This window comes from Pelophylax lessonae (genome assembly GCF_965119305.1).
Source record: "Pelophylax lessonae genome assembly, chromosome: 7".
NCBI lineage: Eukaryota > Metazoa > Chordata > Amphibia > Anura > Ranidae > Pelophylax > Pelophylax lessonae.
In genome coordinates, this window is record NC_138774.1 from 191731769 (window position 1) to 191753101 (window position 21333).

General features: G+C 45.4%; 1 protein-coding gene across 2 annotated transcripts in view; it reads right to left on the bottom strand.

The window, feature by feature from the left end:
• The window catches only part of CAMSAP1 (calmodulin regulated spectrin associated protein 1), a 158309-nt gene that overhangs the window by 120786 nt on the left and 16190 nt on the right, over positions 1-21333 (bottom strand). For both annotated transcript variants that reach the window (XM_082262891.1, XM_082262890.1), the window contains exon 2: positions 20152-20314. In XM_082262891.1, coding sequence (XP_082119017.1) covers positions 20152-20314 — 163 coding nt within the window. The remainder of the gene's footprint in view (positions 1-20151; positions 20315-21333) is intronic.

Below are 21333 nucleotides of genomic sequence, written 5' to 3' on the forward strand. Positions count from 1 at the left end.
CCAGAACGGACGTGAAAACGGGTTTGAGCAACGAACCCGCCACCGTATAGGAATGGCGAGCTAGAGACTCCAACCGCCGGTCCGTGGGATCCCGGAAAACCGGGGTATCCTCAGTAGGAACCAAGGTAGCCTTGATTAACACGGCCACAGTGTGATCTACCTGTGGAGGCACACACCATCGTGATTCCGTAGCCGGCGCAAAAGGATAAAGCAATTTGACTAGGTACCAGGAATGGACGTTTCAACGTGCGCCACATTTCATTAACAGTGTAATGAAACTCCGCTGGGTAGGGAAAAACCTGCACCGACTTGCGGGTCCTGTGCATCCCAAAAGAGGACACAACGCCCGGAGGACAGGGCTCATCCTCCAAATGTAAGGTTTCCTTAACAGAAACAATTAACTCATTCATGGTCGCCCGTTCTTCAGGTGACCCTGGGGAGGAGGTATCAACCCCCTCCATCTCAGCCTCCCCCTCAAACCCCGGGGGGGTCCAAGGATGAGCGGGACCCTGAAAAAGGGCACGCTCGCAGCAGCAGCCATATCCCCATCTGAATCCGAAGAGAGAGACAATTTGGGCCTCTTCTTTGCAGCACGTTCAGACATCAGCATTTCCATATTAAACACCAAAGTCACCACCACAGCAGCCAAATCGGGTCGCATCGGGGCCACAGGAGAACTGGGGACCCCCACTAAAGCTGGGGGGAACTTGCTTTCCTGAGAATCCATTGCTCAAGTTAACAGAAAACAAACAACAGTGCAATAAAATGTGTACTGTCCCTTTTAAAATCGCTGCGGTATGCGCAGCCCACCGCTACAACTACAGTGACAAAAGACCCCAACAGGAGAAGAGAAACTGAGCAAGAAGCGATAATACAGAGGAAAATTGAGAGCGATAACCTGCAGAGCCCGCAGAGTGTTGCTACCGATGTCCTGCTGCTGATGGAAAGGAAGTGCTGCTGAAGTAGGCTGGACTATAGACTGCCAGCCTCAGGGAAAATGGCTGCCCCATAAGAATACATTGGAGGCTACGCCAAAACGGCCGCCGAAAACATGCGGTCGGACCGATCGTTCCACCTCCCACAAAAATGGCGGCGGATGGCGTCAAACTAGCATGCAGCATCGCCTCAGAGGAGCTACACATGCTTGCCCATAGTCAAGATGGCGGACCGCACGAACATACACCGCTGCGGTCGCCACACAAGCAAACGTCTGCACCCCCAACAATGCACCGAAGTGACACAGGGAAAGGGACCCCCAGACAACATACAGTATCTGCACAAGCGATCCCGCAGGGATCGCACAGGGAGTCACACAGGCACAGACATGGGGAACACACAGCAACACAGACTGCCACCCCAGACAGAGGCCCCACACAGAAGTACTTACCTGTACCAGATGGCGTGGGAAGCCTCTATGCACGGAAAACCGCTGTCCTCACCTGACAGGGAGTGCCGTGAGCCAGGGACATGACACTGCAGCACCGCAGATGTGTCCTGTGAGGTAGCCACCTCACGGCTGCATCCCTGCAGCGAACAGGGATGGGTCCTTCGTAATGCCAGGGCGAACCATAGCTGAACGCTCGATGGCGGGCTGGGGGTCCATCTGACCCTCTTGCCCTGGAGAACCAGGGCGGTCAGTCCGAATCCCAGCACCGCATGATCCATCTTAATCCGAAGAAAAGACTAACACTAGAAGCTGAGAAAATATACAGCTAGTAAAGTAAGAGAAAAAACTGACATTTTCAAAGAAAATCAAATAAAAGATTAGGAAGGCTGAGACTGAAGCCCCAGCACAAGGTAAGCCTGACTACTCCTGACGCTAGGCAGATTAAAACTGAGTTGGGAGTGGTGATGCAGGGGGGGTATTGACCAGATGGGACAGCCCCCATGGGTGTGTATATGCTAATGCCTTTTGTCTTTGGACTAAGTCTATATGCCTAGCTACTCCTGCGGATGGGAAGTCAATACCCAACAGTGATGACTTAGGAGGAGGCGGCGACTGTCGGAGGACATGAGAGAAAAACGGTTTTGATGCCTCCGGTATCCCTTTTTCCTAGTCACATTGGGTGAGCAGCCTCTCCTTAGTCAGTGTATCACATCAAGCACGAAAGCAAGACCAAAGGGCAACGCCACAAACTGATAATACTACTCTCCCAGGGCAAAGCGGACAAAGCACTGGTGACTGGCACATACAGTTGTGTTCAAAATTATTCACCCCCCACTGAAATTGATTGTTTTGGCCAGTTTGACATTGATTTTGATCATTCAGTCATCCTGCTCACAATTAAATCAAAGAGGCACGTGTAGGTCAGACAAACATAACATTTATAATGAAATAACCACAAATGTCTTTTCTGTGCTCACATCATTATCAGTTTTATTCAACCCCCAAGTGACATTCAATCTTAGTACAACATCCTTTTACAGTTATAACAGCTTTTAAACGTGAAGCATAGTTTGACACAAGTGTCTTGCAGCGATCTACGGGTATCTTCGCCCATTCGTCATGGGCAAAAGCCTCCAGTTCAGTCACATTCTTAGGCTTGTGCACTGCAACTGCTTTCTTTAAGTCCCACCAGAGGTTCTCAATCGGATTTAAGTCTGGTGACTGTGATGGCCACTCCAAAATGTTCCAGCTTTAAATCTGCAACCATGCTCTAGTGGACTTGGAGGTATGCTTGGGATCATTGTCCTGTTGAAAGGTCCAATGTCTCCCAAGCCTCAGGTTTGTGACGGACTGCATCACATTGTCATCCAATATCTCCTGGTACTGAAGAGAATTCATGGTACCTTGCACACGCTGAAGCTTCCCTGTACCTGCAGAAGCAAAACAGCCCCAAAGCATGATTGACCCCCCGCCATGCTTCACAGTAGGCAAGGTGTTCTTTTCTTCATAGGCCTTGTTCTTCCTCCTCCAAACATAGCGTTGATCCATGGGCCCAAACAGTTCTAATTTTGTTTCATCAGTCCACAGAACACTATCCCAAAACTTCTGTGGTTTGTCCACACGACTTTTGGCATACTGCAGTTGACTCTTATTCTTTGGAGACAGCAAGGGGGTGCGCCTGGGAGTTCTGGCATGGAGGCCTTCATTACGCAGTGTGCGCCGTATTGTCTGAGCAGAAACTTCAGTACCCACATCTGACAAATCTTTTCTCAGTTCCTCAGCAGTCACACGGGGACTTTTCTCCACTCTACGCTTCAGGTAGCGCACAGCATTCAAAGTCAGCATCTTCTTTCTGCCATGACCAGGTAGCGTTTCAACAGTGCCCTTTGCCTCGAATTTGCGAATGATGCTTCCTATGGTGTCTCTTGGTATGTTTAACATCTTGGCAATCTTCTTATAGCCATTGCCCTTCCTGTGAAGAGTAATCACCTCTTCTCTTGTCTTCCTGGACCATTCTCTTGACTTCACCATGTTTGTAACCACACCAGTAAATGTCTAGAAGGAGTTGAGTATCACAGTCATTTTAAAGCTGCCTAATTGGTGCTTATTAGGCTTTATTGCTGCTCCCTGACATCCACAGGTGTTTTCAATACCTGATTGAAAACACTTCAATGAACCTCTGTTCTTCAGAGTGGTAGTCTTTAAGGGGTTGAATAATTGTGTCAATGAAGAATTCACAAAAGAAACATTTACTACTGTATTAGAAAACCAATTGATGTCATTTTAGTTGCATATGGTGCTTTAAAAAGTCCTTGTAGGATTTCATTCTGAATACAATTACAAATGTACACTAAATTCCCTAAAACCCTTTACAGCATTTGGGGGGGTTGAATAATTTTGAACACAACTGTATTTAAATGTGAAGGTAGGCATCCTTGATGTCGATAGAAGGAAAGGATCCCCCTGAATCAGGGATGCCACAACTGTTCGAATGGACTCCATTCAGAACATCTGCACCCGCAGTTCAGCACCTTAATTCAGGATTGGATGCACTTTGCCTTCCTTCCTGGGAACAGTAAACAGGTTTGAGTAAAAATCCTGAAAATGTTCCAAAGTCGAAACCGAGACAATCACCCCTTGAAGAAACAGGTCTTGTACCACCCCAAACAGACCCTCTAAGCGATCCGGGGACAGGCGTAAGTTGGAAAGGAAGAACCTTGCCGGGGGACAGAAGCGAAACTCGATCTTGTAGCCAGACCAAAATGACTGTGGACCCACTTGTCTTGTACCAGGGAAGTCCATGGGTCCGGAAAACAGCAAAGACGTTCCCCCAACCCCGATACGGGTGAGGGCGCACCTTCATGCTGAAGGAGCCAGTCTGCAGGTCTGGAGAAGCCCTTTAAGGGCTTGCCAGACCAGGTTCCTTTGGATCCTCCAGAGGCCCTGAAAGGCTTTGAGCCCTTGTAAGGGACGAAAAAACAACTTCTTATGAGCTGAGAAGGAAGGCCCACAAAGTTCCTTGCCCTTAGCTACTCTTCCCCATGCGACCTTTTATGATGTCATCCAGGGTAGCTCAAAACAGGCTATTTGAAAGGGATGATCAGTCAATGCCTTTTTTAGAAGTCTAGTCTGCAGACCAGCATTTGAGCCAAAAGGCATGCCAAAAGGATCACTGCCGAAACATAGAGCCGAGCCACTAGGGAAGCCACATCCAAAAGAGGCATCACAGATAAATTGCAGCCCCTGGACCAGCTGGTCCACCAACTCAGCAAAGGCAGGGTGGAGCCGTTCTCCCTCCAGGTCATAGCGTAAAAGGCCGAGTGTTGCCCACTCGGTCAGAGTTTGCAACACCAGGGCAACGGTAAATACCGGCTCCAGTGCCGAACCAGCCAGAGTGTACATATTGCAGGGCCACAGCCTCCGCCTTCCTGTCAGCCAGATCCTTAAAGGACGGGGACTCTTCAACCAGAATCACAGTTGCCTTGTTCAATCTGGAAACCGGAGGGTCCACCACCAGTAGAACAGTCCACTTCCTAAAAAGCACATTCTCATAGGGGTAACGCCTAGTAAAGCGCTTAGGGACCTCAAGGGGACGCTTTGGTCGTTCCCTACTCTTTAGCGACAATTCCATCAAAATAGGTGGGAAAAGGAAACACCTTTGCCGCTCTGGATGGCTTGTGAGTGCCAAAGGGAATCTGCGCCTCTGTTGCATGCTGCGTCCTCCATCTTCAAGGTCTCATGCACAGATACAAGCAACGCTTTTCGTGCATGGTTGCAGACATGAAGGTATCATTATCACTATCAGAGGATTCTGGGCACGTGGTTGCAGACCCAGCAGGGTGACCCATGTCTGCAGCGGCCGAATAAGATTCAGGATTTGATAAGACAGATTAGGCAGGGGGTGCTTTTTGCTAGCCCGTCGCCTGAAAACCACCTCCACCCAGGACACAAAAGACTCCAGGACCGCTGTCAGTGCATCGATGGATGGTTGGGACCTGGAGGGCCCCGCAGCCTCAGAGAGGGGATCAGGTGGGAAGATGTGCTCTAAAGACTCCATGAGTCACCAGGCGAACCCGACAAAACAAGTGTAAAAACACTGCAAGGGACCCCAACACCACGCTGGCAGCACCACCCAGTCGCCAGGCACAGAGCACCAAACGATCCTCAGCAGAGAGGGAGAGAACCCAACCAGACTCACCACCAGCAGAAACAGGCACCTGCAGCCACCAGGCTAATCTGCACTGCACGCGCGGTGATCAGGAAGTAAATGAATCCAGGAGTCTGCACCCTGGGATGATGCAATGTATCATTTTGTACATTAGATCAAAGGAATGAACTTCCGTCTGTAAGCGAGGGCAGTTTAATCACTTAAAGGCTGACACTTTTTGCTTACAAGTTAAAATCAGTATTTTTTGTGAGAAAATTACTTAGAACCAGGCAGACCTATATATATTTTTTAGCAGAGACCCTAGAGGATAAAATGGTGATCGTTGCAATCTTTATGTCACACTGTATTTGCGCAAAAGTTTTTCAAAATGCAGTTTTTTGGGAAAATACACTTTAATGGAAAAAAAAAAAAAAAAAACGAAACCGTAATGTTAGCCCAATTTTTTGTATAATGTAAAAGACGATGTTAAGCCGAGAATCGGGATCTTTATTCTAAGCAGAGAAATTGTGATTCTCATTTTATCCAGAATCGTGCAGCTCTAGTGCTGAGGAGGCAATATAACTCCTCTACACCGCCAGCTTTAACCGCTCTAGTCCACGAGGTTGCAGAATGCTTGCATAGTGGCAAAAATTCACTTTAATAGGCCACACTTAATGGGTGCTACACCTGCCAAGTATCACAGGATGTATAACTCCTGCCATGACATGTACACCTCTGGCCACTGCAGCTGAAGGGGGTGTGGTGAAAGCAGGGCTTAAATATAGGGTTTTACCGTGACCCCCCCCCCCCCCAATAAGCCATTACTGTTACCTCCTTTCATAGTTGCTTTTTAGGGGACCCCCTAGGTTGTGGACAGAAGGGGGTCCCTTTCATTTATGTCCCATGTTATGGATTTCCCCCCCCCCCCCCCCCTGTAAAATAAACTGCAGTTTACAGAGCAGAGAACAGGCCTCAGCCCTCCAAAGTAGCTCAGTCCATCTGAAAACTCACCAAATTGGCATCCCCAGGGTGACAGTAGGTCCAGTTAACCTCCCACCCCCCGGGGGCCAGCTTGAGCACACACAACTTGTTGCAGCTAGCGCCTCTAATGCGCATAAACAGTCCCACTTCCATATGATGGAGGGTCAGCAAGCCAAGTTTGCGACTGACCGCCGCTGTAAATGTCATTTCCTTCACAGCTCTGATGGTGGGCGGGATTGAATGTATCCTAATTAGCAATCAATCCCACCAATCACACCTACAGAAAAAGTCCAAAACCTCCAAAGTCCCATTGACAGCGTTATTCAAGAAGGAAACCTCTTCATACACAGTCTGTTTTGAAAGCTATTTGTGCTGCTGCTGGACAGAAATGAATGGATCACAATTAAAATACAATCCTGCCCAATTAAACATGCCAAGCAGTGTGAACAAGGAGTCCTGCCCCTCAGATCCAGCCATCCCAGACCTCTGCTCTATGGGACGTAAATAATTTACATAATAAAGGAAACCGCTTCACAATAACCCATAGTCCTTCCTCTGTAATCATTTTTTGGCATGCTGCAAGACAGGGATGACACAGAAGGAGGTATGACACATGTACACCTTTCGCCACCCACAGTAACTCCCAGAACTGGTAAAAGTGGTCTCATAGCCCACCCTAAAGCTACAGAGGCTCAAAGAATCACAAGACATTTAGTATCAGGACTGGAAAAAGAAAGAAACAGAGTCCGAAAATTTTGAAATTCAGCCACAAGCCTGTTTCACACGGGGCGTTCCGTATGTCCGTATATCACCCCATTCGTTTGCGGGTGATATACGGACATAATGTATGTCAATGGGATTGCGTCCGCTGACATCTGATTTGTGTCCTTTCAGTTCTGTTCCGTTTTTTGGAACGGAAAGGATGCAAAAATCGGATGTCAGCAGTGTCATCCGCTGACATCCGCAATCCCCATAGACATACATTATGTCCGTATATCATCCGCAAACGGATGGGATGATATGCGTACATACGGACCGGATGACACGAGTGTCATCCTTGTCCGTAAAAAAAAAAAAAAAAGTGCCGGAGCGGATCGAAATACAGTCCGCTCCGTGTGAAAGAGGCCAAAAGGAGGTAAGTTACACACAAACTGACAGTGGGATTGTGATTTTACATGCACAATGCATCTGGTTTTTGGGAAGAAAAGCTGGAGTTCTACTTTAAAATGTACTAATGGATTTAAATACACTAACAAATTTAAGCCAAATTCCAGTTCACACTTTATAATCAGTTGCAGCACATTTTTTTTTTTTTTTGCCTTTTGGGATAAAGATTCTTACATAAATATATAAAAGCTGATCATTGTAAGCACTCCTCTCAGTAGTAATGGCTTTGTCCGACCCCAGTCAACAGATACATCTGAAAGAGAGCTTGTTCTTTTGTAAAAACAGTAACTGGCAGGATCACTAGGTGAAAATAAAGAAAAGGAAGCAAACTAAAGAAATTTGTAACATGTTACTTGCAAGACCTGATCAGGAGACCCGCCCCATTTGATCCATTTGAGTCGGGGTGCGAGATGATCTCTGCTTTGGTGGCGCCGCTCTCTCGCACTTCGACAAGGGAAATCCTTTCTTCCCCTGTTCGACAGTGGTTACCACGAACGCCAGCCAGTCTGGATGGGGGAGGGGTCCTGGGCACAGAATCAGCCCAAGGGTTCAGGTCCCGGGAGGAGTCCAGTCTGCCGATCAACATCCATGAAATTCACACGATCAGGCTTTGCCTGTCCGAGTGGACGAATTGTCAGCAGGGGTGTCCGTTAGAGATTAAATTGGACAACGTCATGGCATATATCAATCACCAAGGAGGCACAAAAAGTGCCTTAATAGCCAAAAGAAGTGGCCGGTAGTCTAAGGTGGGCAGAATGCTTTGTTCCAGCGCTCTCTGCTGTACACATTCCAGGGCTGGAAAATTGGCAGGCGGACTTCCTCAGTCATCAGGCACTGTGCCCGTGCGAATGGTCCCTTCACCCGGAAGTGTTTCAACAACTGTCTCCGGTAGGGGACCCCTGATGTGGATCTGTTGGCCTCTCGTCTCAACCGGAAGGTTCCGAGATTTTTTGGGAGGTCTCGGGATCCTCTGGCAGACGCCCTGGTGGCTCCTTGGGGCCGGTATGGTCTGATTTACGCCTTTCCTCCAATACAACTTCTGCCAAGACTTCTGCGCAGAATCAAGGCAGATGGGATTCCAGTAATTCTGGTAGCCCCAGACTTGCCTCTTCGGTCCTGGTACGCAGGGCTAGTAAGGCTGGTGGTAGCCAATGCCCCTTTGTGGCTTCCTCTCAGAGAAGATCTTCTGGCTCCAGGACCGATCTTTCATCCTGCTTTACGGTCGCTGGCTTTAAAGGCCTGGCTATTGAAAGCCAGGTATTGAAGGATTGGGGGGGGTTGTCAGAATCAGCAATACCGACTCTGTAAAAAGCTAGGAAATCTACTCCTCAAAAGATTTACCATAGAGTTTGTAAATCGTATATTACTTGGTGTGAGTCTAGGGGGGGTTTCCTACCGTTATTTTTAGGTATCACATCTACTGGAGTTTCTCCAAAGAGGTGTAGATCAGCGTTCGGCACTGGGCACCATTAAGGGTCAGATTTAATCTTTGGCAATTTTCATCCAAAGACCGTTGGCTACAATTTCCTTGGTTCACACTTTCGTGCAGGGGGTTCACCATTTGACCCCGCCGCTGTGGTCCATTATGCCTCTGTGGGATCTTAATCTGGTACTGTCGGTTCTTCAAAGGCCGCCGTTTGAGAATATTCGTGAAATTTCTCTACTTACCTTATCACAGAAAGTGGCTTTCTTGTGGCCATCACTTCAGCACGCAGGGTCTCAGAGTTGGCTGCGTTGTCCTGTTGGTCACCTTACCTGGTGGTTCACAGGGACAAAGTGGTGCTCCGCCCCTGCAAATCGTTCCTTTTGAAGGTCTTTTCAGGTTTCCACTTGAATGAGGACATTGTGTTGCCTTCATTATGCTTAAGCCAAAGCACCCGAAAGAGGTTGCTTTGCATTCTTTGGATGTGGTCCGAAGCATCAGGGTGTACTTGATTCGACTTAGCCTATTCAAAAATCAGATTCCTTGTTTATTCTTACGGATGGTCCTTGTAAGGGGCAGGCTGCATTTGCTGGGACCATTTCCAGATGGATCAGGCAAACGGTGGTGCAGGCCTATTCAATCAAGGGTCAGGTTCCTCTTTTCCTGTTAAAGAGGAAGTAAACCCTCCTCTGACACTTAACTATAGGTAAGCCTATGATAAGGCTTACCTATAGGTACTGTAAATATCTCCTAAACATGTACCGTTTAGGAGATATTTACCTTTCATGCAGCCAGTGACGTCACTGGCGTATGCGCTCTGAAGGAACGGCCGCTGGTGCCGTTCCTTCAGAGCCTCGTGCCGTGGCCATCGGCTCCCGCGCGCGTGAGTGACGTCACCGCGGCTCCGGCCAATCAGATGGCCGGATGCCGCGATCCCGGAAGACGGGCGACTGGACATGTCGCCCGTCAGAGGTAAGCGGACTGCACGGCGGGGGCTCGTTCTAAGGTAAGTATTGCATAATGAGCTAGTATGCATCGATGCATACTAGCTCATTATGTGTTTCTCTTTCAGGTCGAAAAAAAAAAAAAGTGTGTATGAGTTTACAACCTCTTTAATGCACATTTCACAAGGTCACATTGTTAAAGGAGGTTGTAAACCCTCTCTTATAAACTTGTACCTATAGGTAAGCCTTTAATAAGGCTTACCTATAGGTACTGTAAATATCTCCTAAACTTGCACCATTTAGGAGAGGTTTACTTTTAATGCAGCTGATGACGTCATCAGCGCGTGCACTCTGAAGGAACGTCAACCCGTGCCATTCCTTCAGAGCCCTGTGCCGTGAACTCAGATGGCCGGAGGATGCGAACCAGGAAGCAGAACGGCTGAACATGTCGGCCGTCTCACCACTGAGCGGGCGGCTCTGCGGGGGCTTTTTTCTAAGGTACGTAGCTCATTATGCCTTTGTCTTACAGGGTTTTTTTTTTTTTTGGGTTTACAACCTCTAACATTTGTTAACCCTCTTCTGCCTAGTGTCCTAATCCTAGGAAGAGCAGCATAACCCATCTGTCAAAGATTGGAAGCTGTGTCCGTACGGCGTCGCTTAAGTTAATGTAAAGCAATGCCATATCACAAAAAAATGGCCTGGTCATGAGGGGGGGGGGGGGGGGGTTTAATCTTCTGGAGGTCAAGTGGTTAATAAGTAGCCTTTTTTGTGCTAAGCGAAGAATTAATAATACTCCTAGAAAGATTGGTGCATTTTTCCATAGTTCCTGTATTGCTCCGTTGTAAATTTTCTCTCAATCTGTATAAAACTGAACCGTGTGGTTGCTCACGGCATGCAGATTGGCATCAGCGTGTGGAAGCTTTTAGATCTGCCGGACAGGGATTTATGTAATGTATAGTTTAGTGATACACCAAAATTAAAATTCTGGTGCTGAAACCATAAATTCAGGATGCACTTAGCCGAAACCAAAATATTCTCCCTCGCTCTCTCAATCACAACTGTAACATGACCATAAGCCCCGCACTGCCTCCCGATGTTCTAAACCAGCCCTCAAAAATTCCACTCGCCTACTAGCATTTTGCGAGTGGAATTTTGAGGCTGGCGAGCTGTGCATGCCGCCGCCGCCATTAACAGCAGCCGGCGATTACTTTTACTTTCTTTTTTAGAAAAGGATGGGCTCTAGGAGCAGAGCACTGCGTCCTGAGCCCACCCATTGTGTGACAATAGCGAATGAGTATTCGCTATTGTCACAGGGATCCTCCTCCTAATCCTCCTACAGGCCAATCAGGAGGCAGGTGTTTCCTGATTGGCCAAAAGGCGAACGATTGTAACTGGCCGAGGAGGAGGAGGAGGACTCGGGAGACACGGAGGACGCACAGGATTGATGAGAAGCCGCCTGCTGCAGGTAAGTGCACGCTGTGATCGCTCTGCAATTAAGGGGACATGCTGTGGGCGCTCTGCAATTAAGGAGACATGCTGTGGGCGCTCTGCAATTAAGGAGACATGCTGTGGGCACTGTACAATGAAAGGGGACATGCTGTGGGCACTGTACAATGAAAGGGGACATGCTGTGGGCACTGTACAATGAAAGGGGACATGCTGTGGGCACTGTACAATGAAAGGGGACATGCTGTGGGCACTGTACAATGAAAGGGGACATGCTGTGGGCACTGTACAATGAAAGGGGACATGCTGTGGGCACTGTACAATGAAAGGGGACATGCTGTGGGCACTGTACAATGAAAGGGGACATGCTGTGGGCACTGTACAATGAAAGGGGACATGTTGTGGGCACTGTACAATGAAAGGGGACATGCTGTGGGCACTGTGCAATGAAAGGGGACATGCTGTGGGCACTGTGCAATGAAAGGGGACATGCTGTGGGCACTGTGCAATGAAAGGGGTCATGCTGTGGGCACTGTGCAATGAAAGGGGACATGCTGTGGGCACTGTGCAATGAAAGGGGACATGCTGTGGGCACTGTGCAATGAAAGGGGACATGCTGTGGGCGCTCTGCAATGAAAGGGGTCATGCTGTGGGCGCTCTGCAATGAAAGGGGTCATGCTGTGGGCGCTCTGCAATGAAAGGGGTCATGCTGTGGGCACTGTGCAATGAAAGAGGACATGCTGTGGGCACTGTACAATGAAAGGGGACATGCTGTGGGCACTGTACAATGAAAGGGGACATGCTGTGGGCGCTCTGCAATGAAAGGGGTCATGCTGTGGGCGCTCTGCAATTTAAGGGGACATGCTATGGGCGCTCTGCAATTTAAGGGGACATGCTATGGGCGCTCTGCAATGTAAGGGGACATGCTGTGGGCGCTCTGCAATGTAAGGGGACATGCTGTGGGCGCTCTGCAATGTAAGGGGACATGCTGTGGGCGCTCTGCAATGTAAGGGGACATGCTGTGGGCGCTCTGCAATGTAAGGGGACATGCTGTGGGCGCTCTGCAATGTAGAGGGCGTGTTTAGGGGCGGAGCAGGGTGGGGTTTGGGTGGGGCAACAAGTGGCGAGTAACTCTTAAGGCCTGGCTAGTAGCTCATGGCTTGAAATTTTGAGCCCTGTTCTAAACCATTAAAGGGCTGGCATGAACCAGCTCCAAGGGGTTATGATCATGAATTTTAATGAACATACATTTAAAAAAAAAACAAAAAAAAACACACCACCCCATAAGCACGGTAAAATCACAGGAAAATCGTGGCCATTTTCGATCTCCATTATCGGCACCTTTTTTTCTAAAGGCACAACAGTGAAAACCCTATTTTCGGCAGCCGTAATTTCAGTGCATCATTAGTATAGTTGCCTAGCAGGCCAGTCAGCTGACAAACTACAGGTGGTGGTTAGCTACCCTAAATTCTCTGTTGTGTGTCCGCAGTGGTATAAGTGGTCGCACAATGATTCCAGCTCACAGTATAGCTTGAAGAATCTCAGAAGTGTTTGGAAATATCACTTGTCCGCTCCACAACCCTTCGAGTGCACCAGACAGCATTTAAAATTTGAATCTGTCTGTGTGTATGTTCATCCAGCTAAATAGGGGTGAGTCATCCTCTAGTAAAAGCCAGCGGCATTGCTGGCAGTAATAACCGTTTTATAGCCCTGTTTTTATCTCCCCAAAGGAAGCTCTCTACTCATTCCTTCTCCACAGAGCATGAAGTTGCCCTGGTTAGTGAGTTATCATGGGCATTATTTTCTCGACAAGTAGCACTAAGGCTGAGAAGCAGCCAAACAGCTATGCTGCATGCGCTAACAAGCAGCATGCCGATAGAGGGGGGAAGGCAGTGACAGACAGATGAGCTCATCACTGTGCCGCTTCTCGGCTTCTACCCAATCATGGGCTGGGAGATGTACAAGATCTGTAAGTAATACTTAGCTTCAGCAGACTAACCCTTTCACGCCGACGAACGCCAATATGAGGCCTTGGCTTCAGGGGGTTGTACCGGGGTCATGCCTGCAACTAGAGGGATCACCCTGGTACCGTTGTTTAGAGCCGACGGTCAGATTTGCTGTAATAACCGATGCGATGCTCTTTAAGGTTGCCTACCCCAATGTATGAGATCTCTCTCTCTATATATACAGTGGGTACGGAAAGTATTCAGACCCCCTTAAATTTTTCACTCTTTGTTATATTGCAGCCATTTGCTAAAATCATTTAAGTTCATTCTTCTTCCTCATGAATGTACACATAGCACCCCATACTGACAGAAAAACACAGAATTGTTGACATTGTTGCAGATTTATTAAAAAAGAAAAACTGAAATATCACATGGTCCTAAGTATTCAGACCCTTTGCTCAGTATTTAGTAGAAGCCCCCTTTTGATCTAATACAGCCAGGAGTCTTTTTGGGAAAGATGCAACAAGTCTTTCACACCTGGATTTGGGGATCCTCTGCCATTCCTCCTTGCAGATCCTCTCCAGTTCTGTCAGGTTGGATGGTAAACGTTGATGGACAGCCATTTTTAGGTCTCTCCAGAGATGCTCAATTAGGTTTAAGTCAGGGCTCTGGCTGGGCCATTCAAGAACAGTCACGGAGTTGTTGTGAAGCCACTCCTTCGTTATTTTAGCTGTGTGCTTAGGGTCATTGTCTTGTTGGAAGGTAAACCTTCGGCCCAGTCTGAGGTCCAGAGCACTCTGGAGAAGGTTTTTGTCCAGGATATCCCTGTACTTGGCCGCATTCATCTTTCCCTCGATTGCAACCAGTCGTCCTGTCCCTGCAGCTGAAAAACACCCCCACAGCATGATGCTGCCAACACCATGCTTCACTGTTGGGACTGTATTGGACAGGTGATGAGCAGTGCCTGGTTTTCTCCACACATACCGCTTAGAATTAAGGCCAAAAAGTTCTATTTTGGTCTCATCAGACCAGAGAATCTTATTTCTCACCATCTTGGAGTCCTTCAGGTGTTTTTTTTTAGCAAACTCCATGCAGGCTTTCATGTGTCTTACACTGAGGAGAGGCTTCCGTCGGGCCACTCTGCCATAAAGCCCCGACTGGTGGAGGGCTGCAGTGATGGTTGACTTTCTACAACTTTCTCCCATCTCCTGACTGCATCTCTGGAGCTCAGCCACAGTGATCTTTGGGTTCTTCTTTACCTCTCTCACCAAGGCTCTTCTCCCCCGATAGCTCAGTTTGGCCGGACGGCCAGCTCTAGGAAGGGTTCTGGTCGTCCCAAACGTCTTCCATTTGAGGATTATGGAGGCCACTGTGCTCTTAGGAACCTTAATTGCAGCAGAAATCTTTTTGTAACCTTGGCCAGATCTGTGCCTTGCCACAATTCTGTCTCTGAGCTCTTCAGGCAGTTCCTTTGACCTCATGATTCTCATTTGCTCTGACATGCATTGTGATCTGGAAGGTCTTATATAGACAGGTGTGTGGCTTTCCTAATCAAGTCCAATCAGTATAATCAAACACAGCTGGACTCAAATGAAGGTGTAGAACCATCTCAAGGATGATCAGAAGAAATGGAAAACACCTGAGTTAAATATATGAGTGTCACAGCAAAGGGTCTGAATACTTAGGACCATGTGATATTTCAGTTTTTCTTTTTTAATAAATCTGCAACAATGTCAACAATTCTGTGTTTTTCTGTCAGTATGGGGTGCTATGTGTACATTCATGAGGAAGAAGAATGAACTTAAATGATTTTAGCAAATGGCTGCAATATAACAAAGAGTGAACAATTTAAGGGGGTCTGAATACTTTCCGTACCCAGTGTATATTACACACACACATATATATATATATATATATATATATATATATATATATATATATATATATATACACACACACACATATCTCTGTATATATCTCTATCTATATACACACACAGTGCCTTGCGAAAGTATTCGGCCCCCTTGAACTTTGCGACCTTTTTCTACATTTCAGGCTTCAAAGATATAAAACTGTAATTTTTTGTGAAGAAGCAACAAGTGGGACACAATCATGAAGTGGAATGAAATTTATTGGATATTTCAAACTTTGTTAAATAAAAAACTGAAAAATTGGGCGTGCAAAATTATTCAGCCCCTTTACTTTCAGTGCAGCAAACTCTCTCCAGAAGTTCAGTGAGGATCTCTGAATGATCCAATGTTGACCTAAATGACTAATGATAAATAGAATCCACCTGTGTGTAATCAAGTCTCCGTATAAATGCACCTGCACTGTGATAGTCTCAGAGGTCCGTTTAAAGCGCAGAGAGAATCATGAAGAACAAGGAACACACCAGGCAGGTCCGAGATACTGTTGTGGAGAAGTCCATAGGACAACAAACAGTCGTATACTGCACAAATCTGGCCTTTATGGAAGAGTGGCAAGAAGAAAGCCATTTCTTGCCATAAAAAGTGTTGTTTAAAGTTTGCTACAAGCCACCTGGGAGACACACCAAACATGTGGAAGAAGGTGCTCTGGTCAGATGAAACCAAAATCAAACTTTTTGGCAACAATGCAAAATGTTATGTTTGGTGTAAAAGCAACACAGCTCATCACCCTGAACACACCATCCCCACTGTCAAACATGGTGGTGGCAGCATCATGGTTTGGGCCTGCTTTTCTTCAGCAGGGAAGATGGTTAAAATTGATGAGGAGATGGATGGAGCCAAATACAGGACCATTCTGGAAGAAAACCTGATGGAGTCTGCAAAAGACCTGAGACTGGGACGGAGATTTGTATTCCAACAAGACAATGATCCAAAACATAAAGCAAAATCTACAATGGAATGGTTCACAAATAAACATATCCAGGTGTTAGAATGGCCAAGTCAAAGTCCAGACCTGAATCCAATCGAGAATCTGTGGAAAGAACTGAAAACTGCTGTTCACAAACGCTCTCCATCCAACCTCACTGAGCTCGAGCTGTTTTGCAAGGAGGAATGGTCAAAAATTTCAGTCTCTCGATGTGCAAAACTGATAGAGACATACCCCAAGCGACTTACAGCTGTAATAGCTTAAGGGGGCTGAATAATTTTGCACGCCCAATTTGTCAGTTTTTTATTTGTTAAAAAAGTTTGAAATGTCCAATAAATTTAGTTCCACTTCATGATTGTGTCCCACTTGTTGTTGATTCTTCACAAAAAACTACAGTTTTATATCTTTATGTTTGAAGCCTGAAATGTGGCAAAAGTTTGAAAAGTTCAAGGGGGCCGAATACTTTCGCAAGGCACTGTTTCTATCTCTATTTATATATGTGTGTGTGTGTGTATATATTATATATATATATATATATATATATATATATATATATATATATATATATATATATATATATATATATATATATATATATATATATAGTGACGGTATGCGAGGTGAGGTAGTAGATAATCGCTATATTTCACCTCGCATACTTTCTGTGGTGAGAGACTGAACCGAAATCCGGCCCGAGTTTTTCCAGCCTCTGTGACAGGCTAGGTTCCGGTCCAGAGATTGTGGGTTACCTGTGTCCATGCTCAGGTGGACTTTAAATGAACAGGAAGAGAGCACAGGAATGCTCTGGCCTGAGACTCAGAAGGGAATCTGAGAGAGAAGCTCTGTTTGGACTTTCAAAAGAACAGGTTTGCTTTACCATGTGTTTTTGTGGGTGATGGGGACCAGCCCCACACTGTATAGTGAGAAAAACTGTTGTTTAGTTTAGCGCTGGACGGCAAGGATTTATTTTACTGTTTTGTTGTTTTTGCATATTTGCAAACCTCTGCTAAATAAAGCTGGCAATCCACCAGACTTTAAAGACATTACCTGCATGCTGGCCTTACTTTCCTGGAAAAGATGATCCCTGTGAGCTAATCTCCCACTATATATATATATATATATATATATATATATATATATATATATATATATATATACACACACACATACATACATACACACACACACACACACACACACACACACACACACATACATACATACACAGTGGGTACGGAAATTAAATTAAATTTTTCACTCAATTGCAGCCATTTGCTAAAATCATTTAAGTTCATTCTTCTTCCTCATGAATGTACACATAGCACCCCATACTGACAGAAAAACACAGAATTGTTGACATTGTTGCAGATTTATTAAAAAAGAAAAACTTAAATATCACATGGTCCTAAGTATTCAGACCCTTTGCTGTGACACTCATATTTAACTCAGGTGCTTTCCATTTCTTCTGATCATCCTTGAGATGGTTCTACACCTTCATTTGAGTCCAGCTGTGTTTGATTATACTGATTGGACTTGATTAGGAAAGCCACACACCTGTCTATATAAGACCTTCCAGATCACAATGCATGTCAGAGCAAATGAGAATCATGAGGTCAAAGGAACTGCCTGAAGAGCTCAGAGACAGAATTGTGGCAAGGCACAGATCTGGCCAAGGTTACAAAAAGATTTCTGCTGCACTTAAGGTTCCTAAGAGCACAGTGGCCTCCATAATCCTCAAATGGAAGACGTTTGGGACGACCAGAACCCTTCCTAGAGCTGGCCGTCCGGCCAAACTGAGCTATCGGGGGAGAAGAGCCTTGGTGAGAGAGGTAAAGAAGAACCCAAAGATCACTGTGGCTGAGCTCCAGAGATGCAGTCAGGAGATGGGAGAAAGTTGTAGAAAGTCAACCATCACTGCAGCCCTCCACCAGTCGGGGCTTTATAGCAGAGTGGCCCGACGGAAGCCTCTCCTCAGTGTAAGACACATGAAAGCCCGCATGGAGTTTGCTAAAAAAACACCTGAATGACTCCAAGATGGTGAGAAATAAGATTCTCTGGTCTGATGAGACCAAAATAGATTTTTTTGGCCTTAATTCTAAGCGGTATGTGTGGAGAAAACCAGGCACTGCTCATCACCTGTCCAATACAGTCCCAACAGTGAAGCATGGTGTTGGCAGCATCATGCTGTGGGGGTGTTTTTCAGCTGCAGGGACAGGACGACTGGTTGCAATCGAGGGAAAGATGAATGCGGCCAAGTACAGGGATATCCTGGACAAAAACCTTCTCCAGAGTGCTCTGGACCTCAGACTGGGCCAAAGGTTTACCTTCCAACAAGACAATGACCCTAAGCACACAGCTAAAATAACGAAGGAGTGGCTTCACAACAACTCCGCGACTGTTCTTGAATGGCCCAGCCAGAGCCCTGACTTAAACCCAATTGAGCATCTCTGGAGAGACCTAAAAATGGCTGTCCACCAACGTTTACCATCCAACCTGACAGAACTGGAGAGGATCTGCAAGGAGGAATGGCAGAGGATCCCCAAATCCAGGTGTGAAAGACTTGTTGCATCTTTCCCAAAAAGACTCCTGGCTGTATTAGATCAAAAGGGGGCTTCTACTAAATACTGAGCAAAGGGTCTGAATACTTAGGACCATGTGATATTTCAGTTTTTCTTTTTTAATAAATCTGCAACAATGTCAACAATTCTGTGTTTTTCTGTCAGTATGGGGTGCTATGTGTACATTAATGAGGAAGAAGAATGAACTTAAATGATTTTAGCAAATGGCTGCAATATAACAAAGAGTGAAAAATTTAAGGGGGTCTGAATACTTTCCGTACCCACTATATATATATATATATATATATATATATATATATATATATATATATATATATATATATGTTACATTGGTCCAAGCTGGACTAATGAAAGTATGTAAATATATACAATGCCTAGAGTTCTTTAAGCTCCCCATAATGAAGAAAGGAACTATTCTAATAGGTGTCTGACAACACTAAATAAAAAAATACTATCCAGGAAAAGTGTCAATGAATACGGATACCAGCATTCTATAAAAGCACAAAAAGGCCCCTCTGACAATTTAATATGTTGTGCACATTAGTTCCAAGTGCATTATCAGAAACCAGGGAGACCCAATATACACTAAGCCTAAAGTGGGGTACAAACTATAAGAAATTCAGGCAAATGATTGTCCGATCTCTCTCGTTTCATAGCAAGTCTGCACAGAGGAAGGAAATAATGTACGAAAATTCTCATGCAACAAAGGCTTTGTGTTTGTTGTTTATGATTTCTGAACATGCGCAGTCTTTCATTTCTGCTTTTTCTCGTATGAAAATAGTACACATAAAACAAAAATTGTTCGTTCTGTTCCCATAAGAGAAAAATCTTGGACTTTATACCTTTGGAAATTTTCGATCACAAGGTCAGATTCAGCTGTCGAAAGTTGTGTACAAACCATAAGAAAATCTTAAGTTCGTTCTTTGGACAAAAATGTTTGCCCGATTTTCATAGTGTGTACGAGCCTTTATACTGCCGATATCGCTGCCTTCAGAGATCAGCCAGATTAATTCATATTGCAGTGGAAAATAAAAGAAGGATTTGACTTGTTGCTATGTTCCATGCAGATAAGACTTTCTTCACACTCACACACACTCACACACACACACACACACACACACACACACACACACACACACACACGTTACCACTTGCAATTTTCAGGAAAAAGCATGAAGTATAAGATTATACAATAATTCAGCTGTAAAGACATAGGAACAGTCTAAAACAAGGACAACAGACATATGGCTTATTAAAAACAAAAAAAACAAATCTTACCAACTCCATAAGCCTTCGCAAAAATCCATTGTAAATTAGCAGCAATTTTAGCCCTGAAGGAGTCATACATATCAAGCGGTACAACCTCCACTGTAGTGTCCACAAAGGAATCCATTTTCCTTCTGGTGCTTTCTCCAGAGGCAGAGCCACCAATATCCACCATCTACAAAACAAAAAACACACAGATTACTGAAGTTGTACTGACCACGACAGGGAATGAATTTGCAGTTCTTGCGGTACATTGGTGGACCAGAATTTTTAGGAGAGCTAAAAGCTGTACTAAACCCAAATCCAAAAACATATTTTCCAGCTTAAATCGATCATTAGATGTGGTGGTTGTGTTAGTTTTCTTCTTTAGGCTTTTTTCCCCTGTTTTCACCTGGTGATCTGGCCAATAACACACCTCCTGTATTATACAGACACCACTCTGGATGAAGGAGCATAGGGGGCAGATTTAGACAGCAGTGAAAAAACTATCAGCGCAAAACCAAGTGATAAATCAATGTGCATATAAATGTGCATCAAATACAATAAATCAATATCCAACAAATCAATGTGCGTGAATAAATAAATCCGGCAGCATACACTAATCACCTCACAATCAAAAACAATAGACCACTTATCTATTTTGTGCACATCTGGCGCATCACATTTTGATTTTTAGATTTAGACAGCAGCATTGTCTGTCTAGGGGTCTAGGGGAGTGCAAGAAATAGTAGCTTATTTAGGGCCAATCAGCGCTAGAAACTGCACATCTACTGCCCTTTTTTTTCCTTGCACATATACATGCATTTGATGTGCGTTTAACATGCAGTTGCCGCACATTTTATGATCTACATTTGTCCTGTGAGGTCCATTCCTTTTTCTTCCCTGGGCTTGTATGTGCATTGTGATGCGTTGCAGTGCATTTGCATGAGTTTGTAGTATGATCTACTTTTTTTGACTGCACTGCAATAATGTGAACCATGCCCATAAGATTACCTTGATTTCGGACTGTCGATGCAGTTGGAGTGCAGTCAAAAATGCATCCGACTGCATCCCACTGTGTTAGGATGTGAATGGGCCCTTAAACACAGTAACAACTTGAAGCTGAACTCCAGCTAATACTTTATAATCAGTTACAGCTGTTTTTTTTCCTTTTGGAGTAAAGGTTTTACACAAATACAAACTGATAATGTTAAG